Here is a 14540-nt window from a genome sequence, read left to right on the forward strand (position 1 = left end):
CTGGGGGTCCTTGACATTAAAAATGTTGAGAATCACAGCTAGAGAGCCATAAAAACCTTCTCTTATTGGGGTCCCTGGCATATCTTTTCAAATGGGGGTCCATGGGGTAATAAGCGTCTATTTGGGGGTCCTTGACATGAAAAAGTTTGAGAACCACTGGTGTGAAGTACTAAGTACATGTAGGCTACTCAAGGAGTGTACTTAAATACAAATTTGAGGTACTTTACTGGAGTATTTTCAATACTTCCAATACTTTTACTTCAACTCCACAACAGAGACAAATATTGTACTTTTACTCCACTACAATTATTTGAAAACTTATAGTTACTAGTTACTTTGTATATTTTGATTAGTATTTCCAAACATAGTAACCACTTCAGCCCTATTTGCATTTCGGCCATTTGAAAATAGCAGATCTACAAGCTCACAACACGTTTGAGAACCAAAGTCATTTTTGAGCGGTGCAACCGCTCCTATAAGAGGGTTTAGGACCCATCCGTGGTGAAAGTTTTTCTTTCCGTGGTGAAAATGTGTCTTTCGCTGTGCTGTGATTGGCTAAAAAAAAAAATCACACCCACTGGGTGCGCTGTGATTGGCTAGCGAGACGCATGATGACATTAATAATAATGTAAAAAATTTAAGAACGTCACTTCGCAGGATGTGCTGTGATTGGCTACTAAGATGCATGATGAAATGAATAACTCATAAATAGCATAATATAATTATTAATATTATTATAAATAACATATCATTTATTATTAAAGAGCTGGAGAGACAGGGAGACATCTGTTACTGAAAAAAACACACTATAGAAATGATTACTATCAGAATATAGTGCTTTAACCTTTTGACAAAATACTTTTTGTTTTAACGAAAAAATATCACTTACCCTACCTTTAATATTGAGAATTCCAAGACATCCACCACCAGCCTTACATGTATGTAAGTGTTTGTGATTAAACAAGGTAGAAACCTGAATGAAATGCTTCTGTTGATTCAGATACATTAAATAGAGAATCTAATGTGTAAAGACATCCTAACAACACATAATAACCAGTGAGGGATAATATGGTGTGAAGCTCTCCCAAAATGTTTATTTTGATTGCTGGATGATGACGTCATAAACAAAGCCAGGTGTTTAACTAAACAACTAACTGTGATAGAGAAATAAACCCAAAATAACTCAAAACAAACTGAAAACAAACAAACGGGTTGAAAAACTGTCTTCTTACAAAACTATGAGAATGTAATTGTCAGAAATACTTTTACATCCACACAGAACAGGTTTAACTTGGGATAAACTTTAAACAAGCAGTTTTTCAATGTTTTACATGTGACTTTTTTTGTTGACTTTTACTCTTTGTATAACATGGACAAATAGCAGCAAATCTCTCTCTCTCTCTCTCTCTCTCTCTCTCTCTCTCTCTCTCTCTCTCTCCCCACACCCACACACACACACACACACACACACACACACACACACACACACACACACACACACACACACACACACACACACACAGAGAGAGAGAGAGAGAGAGAGAGAGAGAGAGAGAGAGAGAGAGAGAGAGAGATTTGCTGCTATTTTTCCCTTTTATAGGCTACAAAGTGTAAAAGTAAAAAAAAAAGTCAAATGTGAAGACTAAGACGTTTTAAATAGCTTAACAGTCCACCATCTACAACATGCTTGTAGATCTGCTTTTTATGGGAACATGGATCGCCACAACATGTGTTTCTCACTGTGTGTGTGTGTGTGTGTGTGTGTGTGTGTGTGTGTGTGTGTGTGTGTGTGTGTGTGTGTGTGTGTGCGTGTGCGTGCGTGTGTGTGTGTGTGTTTTTAGGGTGGGGGGTCGCTGCCCCGCCTCCTCCTCCGGTGTCACGTGATCAGGAGCATCACCACCGTCGTCGCCCCTTTGTGTTGATTCACAAAAAAAATTAACCCTTCCTTCTCCTTCTCTTCCTCCCCCCACCATCACCCATCCTTCTGTTCTGTTCATCCCTCCATTCCTTCCTTTCCTCTAACAGTGTTTACTGTTTATTAGAAACGCTTTTAACCCTTCATTAAACCTTCATTAACCCTTCATTAAACCGCAGAGAAACAAGAGAAACCCGAGGATTTTAAACCGGGAGGAAAAAGCTGGATCTAAACGTTCCGTCGTCGTTGGATGATCAGAGGATTTACCGTCTCTAAGAGGGTCTGAGGAGGGTCTTCAGAGGGTCCATTATTAAAGCCCCTACAGACAGACAGACAGAGGGTCTACAGAGGGTCTTCAGGGGAACAAACAGGCCTGTAGATCAAGCTTTGTCCCGTTTGGTCTCCTGCTACTACTGGATACATTTAAACCTCCTATAAATGGATACAATGTGTCTGAGCTGTGAGATCTACTGACGCTATGGAGCCTTACTGTTGTTAGGACACAGATTTGATCTATAGAACCACACAGAGAACACAGGCTGAGCGGTTTATAGGATATCTGGGACTCGAACCTCACCGTGAGGGTTTGGGGTGAGTCGTAGAGAAACAACAGGAGATCAAACAGAGAGAGAGAGAGAGAAAAGGAGTGTATTCTCTCCATCATGTGGATGTGGCTGATCAGCGGGGTGCTGCTCGGAGCTCTGCCCGCCGCGAGGAGCTCGTTCCCCCGCAGCCCAGCGGACTGTGTGCCGGGGAAGGACTGTCCTGGAGGTCAGACTTTACTCTATATTATTATTACTACTATGCTTATTATTAGCATTATTATGAGTATGATTACTATTACTACGATTATTATTATTATTATTATTATTATTATTATTATTATTATTATTGTTATGATTATGATTATTACTACTACAACTATTATTATTATTATTATTATTATTATTATTATTATTATTATTATTATATTGTAAAGATCTGTTATTCTGGTCATGTCCATGTTTTTTTTAGCGATGATCTGTCTATCTATCTATGTGTCTGTCTATCTATCTATCTATCTATGTATCTGTCTATCTATCTATCTATCTATCTATCTATCTATCTATCTATCTATCTATCTATCTATCTATCTTAATAATCCCCACATTGTATCTCATATATTATTTATAGATCTATCTAGATAGATAGTGTCTGTCTGTCTGTCTGTCTGTCTGTCTGTCTGTCTGTCTGTCTGTCTGTCTGTCTGTCTGTCTGTCTGTCGATATATACACTATACCATTGGTTCTCAAAGTGGGGTCCGGGGACCCCCAGGGGTACTTGAGGGGGTTCCAGGGGGTCCCCAGCTAAATGATGGATAGGAACCAAATGGACCCTTATGGGTCTGTAACTCTGAGAGTGTACTAATGGAACCAAATGGACCTGTTAGGGTCCATTTGGTTCCATGTGTACACTCTCAGAGTTAAATTAACATTGATTTTACAATATGAATTGGGGTCCCAGAGATAGAAATGCCATTAAATGGGGGTCCGTAGCCTCTAATGCATGTCAAACTGGGGGGTCCTTGACATTAAAATGGTTGAGAATCACTGCTCGAGAGTCGTAAAAACCTTCTCTTATGGGGGGTCCCTGGCATATCTTTTCAAATGGGGGTCCGCGGGCTAATAAGTGTCAATTTGGGGGTCCTTGACATGAAAAAGTTTGAGAACCACTGCACTATAATAAAGTACAGTGGTCATATGATGGATGGATGGACCTTTACTGACCTTTTTATGATCAAATTAAATCACTGTTTAAAGCTTACATTATATACTTTAGACCAAGGGTCTTCAACGTTTTCAGGCCAAGGACCCCATGGCTGAGAGCGAGATAAAGCAGGGACCCCCCCATTATATATTGTATAAGCTAGTTCTGTTTTTCATAGATTTCACAGGCAGCTTCATAGACTTGTTTCACAGCACTATCATGTTGGATTCATAATGTGTATTTCCAGACATTTAACCTAATGCACTTAAACAACACTTAGTAAACATGACCTTTCACTCTGTACTTGGTCTGCTCTATTTTTCCCCCTTACATCAAACCACTTTGTCGAAAATAGCAGATCTACAAGCGCACAACTGTGCACTTGTAGATCTGCTATTTTCGGCAAAAGTTCTCTTTTAGAATAGGGATGCTTGGTTGAAGTGGTTAATGTAAAAATCACACAGAGATTTGGCGGACCCCCTGTAGTAACTCTGAGGACCCCCTAGGGGTCCCGGACCCCCTGTTGAAGACCTCTGCTTTTTAGACTGATGTTAAGGTTCATGGTTTACCTGTGATCCTATAGTTTACTGAGACATTACACTCAGTGTTGTAAAAAGTACTCGCATTGTTTACCTAAGTAAAAGTATCAATACTGCAATGTAGACATGCTACAATAGTTTTCAATTAATTGTAGTGGAGTAAAAGTACAATATTTATCTCTGAGAAGTACAGTACTGGAGTACATATACTTAGTTACTTTACGCCACTGACTATACACTTTACTCTCTAAATTTACATTGTCGGTCGATATCGAGTACAGAGTAAATGTCATCATCATAACCTTTATTTCAGCTCGGAGTACAGTTGAGGGGCAGGCCCTCATTTTCAATGTAGCCGAGATACAGAACACAGTAATTCAACAGGAATAGACATTCACATACAGCAATTAAAATACATGAATCAGAATACAGAGAGAACTCAAAAACTAAAATAGTCAAAGAACTAGAACAGATATATCATAATCAATTAATTAAATAAATAAAGCAGTTACAATCCTGAACAAAAATGTTGGAAATCATTTCCCTGAAACTACCTAAAGATGGAAGTGATTTGATTTTCAAGGACCTCTGGAGCTCATTCCAGGCAGATGGAGCACTGACAGAAAATGCTGCCTAACTAACTCCGTCTGCGCAAAAGGAACCTTGAGCGTCAGGAGATCACTCGAGCGGGTCTGATATGTGATCTGATAAATGTAATCTAAACTAATGTAGGACACTGGTTATCTAAAGCAGTGCTTCTCAAAATTTTTCATGTCAAGGACCCCTAAATTGACACTTATTAGCCCGCGGACCCCCATTTGAAAAGATATGCCAGGGACCCCCATAAGAGAAGATTTCTACGGCTCTCTAACAGTGATTCTCAACCATTTTAATTTCAAGGACCCCCAGTAAAAACTAGACTAACATGTCAGTGAGGGACTAGTGGAGAAGAGATCCAGTAGAACTAAAAGACGAGACATTGTATGTTTGGTTGCGCTCGGGTGTTGCGCTCTGAAAATAGCAGATCTACAAGCCCACGATGCGTTGTGAGCTTGAAGATCTGCTATTTTCAGCATGCAACCCAAGTGTAAAATCAGCCATTACGACGCCATCAAGGCACCGACAACATACATTATAGTCGACTGAATCAACTATAGATTTAGTCGACTATAATCTTATGATATTTAGTCGACTAAAACTAGACACAAACTAAAACATTTCAGATTACTAAAATATGACTTAAACGAAATGAAATGTTGTTCAAAAGACTAAAACTAAATGAACAGTGGGTCCAGGGACCACCTGGGTGCCACATGGACCCCCTACAGGTGTGTAACTGTGTGAGTATTTATGCACACATTGTTACACTCTCAGAGTTATGGGGTCTTTGACATTAAAGGACGACTTCACCACTTTTCAACATATCTTCATATAATAGGTCCTCACTAATGCTCATGATAAAATGGTACAATTTTTTTCTAATCAGTCTGAGTCTCAGAGGAGGGCTGTAGACAGTTCAGAAACCCGTCTACCAGTGACATCATCGTTAGGCAGGTTTTTTTCCCCAAAAAAGATTACAATTTTTTAATTCAGATTTTTATTAAGGCGAGAACAATGGGATCTATTATTGCATTGCAACTTTCCAGGAATATAAAGCCTGCAGTTTCTATTAGCTTGGATTCCCCATCGATGATGTCACTGGTAGATGGGTTTCTGAACTGTCTACAACAGCCCTCCTCTGAGACACAGACTCATTAGAAAAAAATGGTACCATTTTATCATGAGTATTAGTGAGGACCTATTATATGAAGATAGGTTGAAAAGTGGTGAAGTCGTCCTTTAAAAGGTGTGAGAAGAACCACTGATGAAGGAATACTGTGAATACAAATGGCATTAATACTTGTTTTAATGTGAAGCTACCAGTTAGTCTAATAAATAAGGAAACAGACAGTAAAAAGATACATAATCCATCTAGAAGGCCAAACCTCATTGAACACAGATATTGTCATGGAATGAGTTAACCCATTAAGACCTGGAACTGTGTAATTTTTAAATTTGAGCTAAAAAAGCATTATTTTACACTTTGGGCTATTCAAAAATAGCAGATCTACAAGCTCATAGCGCTACGAGCTTGTAGATCTGCTATTTTTTGAAAAATCGTGAAAATGTGTGCAAGTCTTTGAATATATATATATTTTTAAAGTGAATATTTTTTACTCAAATCTTTGCTTCTGGGGGGGTCCCTGGAACAAAATATTTTGATGGGGGTCCGCGGCCAAATACATATCATTTTGGGGGTCCTTGACATGAAAAAGTTTGAGCACCACTGATATAGAAACATGCGTTTTTCAGAAAACTGTTGGGATTTAGGAGACATGTAGAATCGGCTTCAGGTCTCAATGGGTTAATGATGCAGAATGAGGCTTTATTTACAAAATGTGAAGAGAACATAATGAATACATATGATCCAATACATCAGAGGACAATTATCAGAGGTTAATAAGTAAGTAATAGTTATTAATATTCAGCTGAACGTAGGCCGTATAACATTCTCTTGGAACAAACAATAAAACACCTACAATCTTATTCACAACAAACTAACCTAACGTGTTCCTATTCTCTTTTTTTTGGGGGCGGTTAGTGAGTTTTGGACACTGACCAATCCTGCACCGTGATTGGCCAATAGTCTACAACGCAGTCTACACCCCTAACCCTTCCACAGTCAATGCAAATCTATACTTTTGCAAAGTCAGCCAATCACATTACAGCTAGTGTCATCACCACTAGCTGTAATGTGATTGGCTGACTTTGCAAATTCAGGACTGTGATTGGCTAGCGAAACACATGACACATGTGCAGAATAGCAGTATGGACTTTAAAAAAAAGTTAAGTGAGTCATGTTGTGATGACCACACACCGCCCACTTCACACTGTGTGTGTTTTTGGGGCGGTGTAGCCGCCCCCTATAAGTGGGTTTTGGATAACGACCAAAAAATGTATGTACCCCCTAACCCTGCCATTGTTAATGCAAATTGATACTTTTTTCATATCAGCCAATCACATTACAGCTAGTGTCATCACCACTAAGTGTAATGTGATTGGCTGACTTTGCAAATTCAGGACTGTGATTGGCTAGCGAAACGCATGACACATGTGCAGCCCTATGAATATCAATAAGGACTTTTAAAAAAGTAATTATCCTTTTTTAAAAGTGAGTCATGTTGTGATGACCACACACCACCTACTTGGGTGTCACAATAATGACATAGTGCTCCAATTCCACACCCTGTCATTGGCTAATCTAAAACCATTTTGATGTGAGAGTGGTATATTTAACTGAGATCTTATGTATTTTATGAGATCAGTGAAAAAGAATCGCAAAATCACTAAGGTTAAAATGAGGAAAGTAAAAACCGAAAGAAAGACAATGGCAAGTCTTCCTAGAACTGGACTTGAGACCCAAGTGTATATCACAAGAGCTTAAACACAGAATTGTGACAAAGCACAGATCTGGTCAAGGTTCAGAGAAATCTCAGCTGAATTAAAGATTTCTAAAAATACAGTGGTCTATATAATCCAACAATGGAAAAGACGAAGCTTCGTGGGAGACGTGAAGAAGAATCCAAAAATGGTTTGTAGTGACTAGTTCAAAGGGTTTGGAGAGCTGGTAGCAGAATGTCCAGGGCTCCGCTGATCAGGGCGGTATCCTCGAATGGGGGCCTTCGCAAGGAGCTTGGTTATCCTCTTTGAGGGGGCCCTAGTAACCTTCAAGGTGGGCAAAGATTTAATAAAGGTTCACATATGCTTCAATCCTACCGCAGCACCTCACATGGGTGGCTCCTGGGGACGAGAAGGGACGACGGTGAGGTCATACCCCAGAACCACCCTAAGAGACCAGATAGCAACTCACAAAGTACTAGAAACGACTCTAGCCGAAGTGAAGGTATAATCAATCAGAAACTACTAGGTTACGTATCCTTAGACATCGCAGATGCAGACCCGATCACACCATATTTTCTGCTAAATGGAAGAAGTGATCTACCCAAAATCTGATTTACTCAGACGTAAGAGATGGAAGTACTCCCAGATCATCGCTGACCGATTCTGGAGGAGCTCTATGAAGAACTACCTACAGACTCTCCAAATGCGAAACAAATGGAAAACGGAGAAGGAAAACATCAGCGTCTTACCTAAAGTCCTAATCCTCCTTAGACCAACAGCTCCCTAGGGACAGAGAAGGACATAATAGTAGGAAGAGATAACCAAGTGAGAGGTGCCATGGTACGAATAAAGTACCATGGTACGAGTAAAGGAGAAAACCGTATAGACGATGGTTAAGCTTATCCTAATTCCCAATTACCCACAGATATAGAGGAAGAATTTGATAAAATCACATCCAATAGGAGAAAATTTATACTACTAAATTTTGGAGTCAATCAGACTTCAGAGAAAAAAAACTGATTTTTTTCTCTCAACTACTTAAGCCAAAAGACAACCCTTCCATTGTTAATGCAAATCGATACTTTTGCAAAGTCAGCCAATCACATTACAGTTAGTGGTGATGACACTAGCTGTAATGTGATTGGCTGATTTTGCAAATTCAGGACTGTGATTGGCTAGCGAAACACATGACACATTTGCAGCCCTATGAATAGCAGTATGGACTTTAAAAAAGGTAATTTATCCTTTTTTTAAAGTGAGTCATGTTGTGATGACCACACACCGCCCACTTCACACTGGGTGTGATTTTTTTTAAATATTCAAGCTCCCTGGATATTAAATGATTCAATTCCAAAATAAACAAGCTTCACAAAATGTGAATTCACAACAATAGGAACACATTGTAACCAGAGCAAAGATTTAGAACAAGTTACAGGTTGATTCTCCTCATCTTCTCTCTGGTATTATAAGATAAACTAGAAAAAGTGCTCCTCGGAGCACAACTCTCCGCTGTTGGGAATGTTGGGAATGTTCTATCTGTATAAGTGTCCTATCCGTCCTGTCTGTATAAGTGTCCTATCCCTCCTGTCTGTATAAGTGTCCTATCCGTCCTGTCTATGTAAGTGTCCTATCCGTCCTGTCTGTGTAAGTGTCCTATCCGTCCTGTCTGTGTAAGTGTCCTATCCAATTGTTACAGTATCCGCCATTTCTCAACCATTTCGTGATTGTTCCTGTCTTACCTCACTCTTACCAGACTTGTGTTGGGAATGTTGGGAATGTTCTAATTCTTATGTTCTAACTATCCTATCCATCCTGTCTGTGTAAGTGTCCGATCCGTCCTGTCTGTATAAGTGTCCTATCCGTCTGTATACGTGTCCTATCCGTCTTGTCTGTATAAGTGTCCTATCCGTCCTGTCTATGTAAGTGTCCTATCCCTCCTGTCTGTGTAAGTGTCCTATCCGTCCTGTCTGTGTAAGTGTCCTATCCCTCCTGTCTGTATACTGTAAGTGTCCTATCCGTCCTGTCTGTATACTGTAAGTGTCCTATCCGTCCTGTCTGTGTAAGTGTCATATCCCTCCTGTCTATGTAAGTGTCCTATCCGTCCTGTCTGTGTAAGTGTTCTATCCGTCCTGTCTGTATAAGTGTCCTATCCGTCCTGTCTGTATAAGTGTCCTGTCCGTCCTGTCTGTATAAGTGTCCTATCCGTCCTGTCTGTGTACTGTAAGTGTCCTATCCGTCTGTGTAAGTGTCATATCCCTCCTGTCTATATAAGTGTCCTATCTGTCCTATCTGCCAATTATGTATCAGCCATGCAGCCATTTCGTGATGGTTCCTGTCTTACCTCACTTTGACAGTGTCAGAGACACTGTCAAAGTGACGCCATGTATTTATACAGTATTTCACCGTATTGTCACGTGTCACGTGAGGCTTGACCAATCGGTGTGTCATATTTAGAAAGTGAAAACAATACTCTCCTGCGGAGAGTAATAATCCCTTTTTAATAAACATTCATATTTTCCTCTTTAGATCAGGCCTTTACAAATCACTGAAACAACTGTGTGTGTGTGTGTGTGTGTGTGTGTGTGTGTGTGTGTGTGTGTGTGTGTGTGTGTGTGTGTGTGTGTGTGTGTGTGTGTGTGTGTGTGTGTGTGTGTGTGTGTGTGTGTGTGTGTGTGTGTGTGTGTGCGTGCGTGCGTGCGTGCGTGCGTGTGCGCGTGTGCGTGTGTGTGTGAGATGAAAGGATGAGACATGGCCATGAGAAGGGAAACAGAGCGAGAGAAAGGAACAGAGAGAGAGAGAGAGAGTGAGAGAGTGTTACAGTGTCTTCATCCTCAGTATTAACCCATTGAAACCCGGAACACATCTGTATCCACTTTAACATTATGTTATACTTTGACAATTAAAAAATATCAGATCTGATATTTTAGATTGTGAAAATGTGTGCAAACCTTTAACCCATTAAGACCTGGAACTGTGTCATTTTTAGATTTGAGCTAAACAGCATTATTTTACACTTTGGGCTATTCAAAAATAGCAGATATACAAGATATACGATGCGCCACCGAGTGCCGCGCTACGAGCTTGTAGATCTGCTATTTTTGAAAAATCGTGAAAATGTGTGCAAATCTTTGAATATATATATTTTTAAAGCGAACATTTTTAACTCAAATCTTTGCTTCTGGGGGTCCCTGGAACAAAATATTTTGATGGGGGTCCGCGGCCAAATACATATCATTTTGGGGGTCCTTGACATGAAACAGATTGAGCACCACTGATATAGAAACATACGTTTTTCAGAATAATGTTGAGATTTAGGAGACATGTAAAATCGGCTTCAGGTCTCAATGGGTATTTTACATTTTTAACTCAAATCTTTGCTTCTGGAGGATTCTACAAATGTCTTCTAAATCCTAACAGTTTATTTAAAACATAAAACGTGTGTTGGTTTAATATCAGTGCTTCTCAAAGTTTTTCATGTCAAGGACCCCCAGAATGATATGTATTTGTGGCCGCGGACCCCCATCTCAAAATATTTTGTTCCAGGGACCCCCAGAAGCACAGATTTGAGTAACAAATGTTCGCTTTAGAAATATATATATATATACTGTATATTCAAAGATTTGCACACATTTTCAAAATGTGTCAAAAAATAGCAGATCTACAAGCTCGTAGCCGCACCATTCTTCAGGCCAGGGACCCCTTAGAGAGAGATGAAGCAGGGACCGCTATACATATTGTATGAAGTTATGTTACAGATCCAACTATTTCATAGATTTCATAGATTCATATGCATTTGTTTGTGTACATTAATGTGTGTTTGTTTGTTTGTTTACACATTATACTTTCTATTAACCCATTGAGACCTGAAGCCGGTTCTACATGTCTCCTGAATCTCAACAGTTTTCTGAAAAACCTATGTTTCTATATCAGTGGTGCTCAATCTTTTTCATGTCAAGGACCCCCACAATTATATGTTTTTGGCCGCGGACCCCCATCAAAATATGTTGTTCCAGGGACCCCCCAGAAGCAAAGATTTGAGTTAAAAAATGTTCGCTTTAAAAATATATATATTCAAATATTTTCACACATTTTCACGATTTTTCAAAAATAGCCCAAAGTGTAAAATAATGCTTTTTAGCTCAAATCTAAAAATGACACAGTTCCAGGTCTTAATGGGTTAATATGCTAGATGCATGTTAAAGGAGTAGGTCACCCAAAAATGACTTATTATAGCATAGAGACTTGAATTCATGGAGATTTCTTTGTTTGTGTCTCATTCCTGAGACAATAATTTGACAATAATTTGACATAGAAAAAAAAACTCCATTTGGGGGTGAACTATCCCTTTAATGTCTTTTTTTCAGACATTTAACCACTTTAACCCTGAATACTTAGTAGTCATGTGACCATACGACTCCAATCACCATGCTAGATTCACTATAACATTTATTTCACTATTTTGTTTAACACAAAATTAGCTTCCAGACAAACGACACAAAAACCTTTTTTATTTATTATTTCTCTGACACAAATCCAGTATTTCTAAACAGCAGCAAACGACTGAAACTCTTTTTTAAATCAATTCTCTTACAAACATCCTGTATTTAACTTTGATTTCCTGCTGTTTGCATCGCGATACAATGTATGGATTTGAATGGTTTTGTTGTCTCTCTGTCTGTCTGTCTGTCTGTCTGTCTGTTCCAGGCCCGCAAAGTATAACATTAACCCTGTGTGTGTGTGTGTGTGTGTGTGTGTGTGTGTGTGTGTGTGTGTGTGTGTGTGTGTGTGTGTGTGTGTGTGTGTGTGTGTGTGTGTGTGTGTGTGTGTGTGTGTGTGTGTGTGTGTGTGTGTGTGTGTGTGTGTGTGTGTAGACGTGTCGGGGCAGAAGAGTGACCTCAGGGTGTGTGACACAGGAACGTGTCCGTTTGGAGGAACCTGTAGAGAGAATGGAGGAGACATCAGATGTGTGTGTCAGTTCCACGTGAGTACACACACGCACACGCACACACGCACACACACACACACACACACACACACACACACACACACACACACACACACACACACACACACACACACACACACACACACACACACACATGGTGCCTGTCAATGAACAGAGATGAGACACATGACTGTCTTTCTGCTCTCATGTATCTCTCTCTCTCACTGACAAGAACGTTGTAACAATCGCCCTTTTACTCGTAAGGGGACATTATCAACTAAAGGAAATTACAACAGGATCGGCAGGTTTTTACTTGAGTACTTTATTTACTCTAAGCCACAAAAACAATAATTCTCGAGTAAAGGTAAATAAACAATACACTCAGGCTATAAATAGACTTCTGTCCCTAACAAACAAAAGAAATAAACAGACAAATCAACAATTATTTCACTTATTTTTCCCCCAACCCAAACAAACCCCACTGTCTTTTGTAACCCTGCGGATCACAGTTCAAATATAAACAATAAGCAAACACGCACACGCAGTACTTTGAAGTCCGCTATGGCAGGGGTTCTCAACCTTTTCAGGCCGCGACCCCCAAAATAATGATATCATTTCCCGCGACCCCCCGCATGCACGCGCGCGATGCGGGGGGTTCCGTTCGCGCGCGCACATTTTTTTAGCGGTTCTGGGCTTATTGGGTTAGTTTTTTTCCCGTTTTTTGGTTACTTTATTTCGGTTTTAGGGTTAGGGTTAGGGCTAGGTTATTTCATTATAATAGGTTATTTGATAATTATTTATAATATTACATTAAAAATATTTTCCTAATGTTAATAATGAAATATTTGTATCTTGAATTTAGTAAATTAACTGATAAAACATGAATTAATAATAACATAAAAAAATATTGTGTTAAAAAAAACTTTTTTTTTTTTTTTTTCACATTCACCAAAAAATCTGGCGACCCCCCCAAATTATTTGGCGACCCCCCTGGGGTTCGCGACCCCCAGGTTGAGAACCACTGCGCTATGGCACAACGCTACTTAATTAAATAATAAATAGCCTCCGTGACGGTCCTCTTCTGGCCGCGCTTCCGTGTTCCTTACTCCAAATGAAATGAAACGTCGTCCGCGACGACGGTCGAAATGATAATACGTTCGGGGTACGGTCCCTTATACTTGTAATCCACAAGGAAATGTGACGCTCGGTTTGGTCTCACCGGCCTCGGGTCCTCTCACTCAAATCCCGACCGGCGTCTTGAAACCCAGAGCCGCAGCGCGCTCGAGCTCCACGGCAACAACGGCAGGTCAGCTCCTTCCGCTAGTCCGCTGGGCTCGATAGTTCCTTGTCGTTGGCTGCAGCCGGTAACTGTTGCGTTTAAACTGTTTTATAAACGGCATTAACTGGCGCCTCGGAGATCTCCGCTTCACCCGTCCTCCCTGGTACACGGTTTGTTTGTTTGTTTGATCTTCCCTCCCCCCGCGTCACACCCTCTATTAGTAAAGTCGGGTGGCACAAATCATTCAATCACCCACTGATCAGACCCATTACCCCTCACGTGAATAGGAAATGTCCACATATACCTCACAGTGTCCAACATGTCACATATCAATCAGATATAATAACGCGCATACACTTAGACCAAATGTTACATATCAATCAGACATAACAACACCCATAGATCAAATAGATGAATAAAATAAATATAATGTGCATTTGTCACAACGTGTTCACAATGAAGAATAGTGAAACATATTCTACTTCTATTGGATGTTCTTTCTCAGGATTAAGATCACAGGCTCTGGGGCGACCGACCGTACTTGTATTCCTCGTCTTAAATATACGACACAAACGAGGCATTGCTCTCAAACGTACAGCAGCCGGACTGATAAAGAGACACCTAGGAAAGCAAAAGCCAACCTTCCCATGGTAAATTAAAGGCCTGGCAGTTGCC

The 14540-nt window shown here is 40.0% G+C and overlaps 1 protein-coding gene across 2 annotated transcripts in view; it reads left to right on the plus strand.

Annotated features, from left to right (window-relative positions):
• Positions 1-2468: 2468 nt before the first annotated feature.
• Positions 2469-14540, plus strand: part of LOC311038487 (tomoregulin-1-like) — a 29896-nt gene continuing 17824 nt past the window's right edge. For both annotated transcript variants that reach the window (XM_084048043.1, XM_084048044.1), the window contains exons 1-2: positions 2469-2686; positions 12513-12622. In XM_084048043.1, the coding sequence (XP_083904169.1) occupies positions 2578-2686; positions 12513-12622 (219 nt within the window). In that variant the 5' untranslated portion in view covers positions 2469-2577. The remainder of the gene's footprint in view (positions 2687-12512; positions 12623-14540) is intronic.

The sequence above is a fragment of the Gymnoscopelus microlampas genome (assembly GCF_963454915.1).
Source record: "Gymnoscopelus microlampas genome assembly, chromosome: 22".
Lineage (NCBI taxonomy): Eukaryota > Metazoa > Chordata > Actinopteri > Myctophiformes > Myctophidae > Gymnoscopelus > Gymnoscopelus microlampas.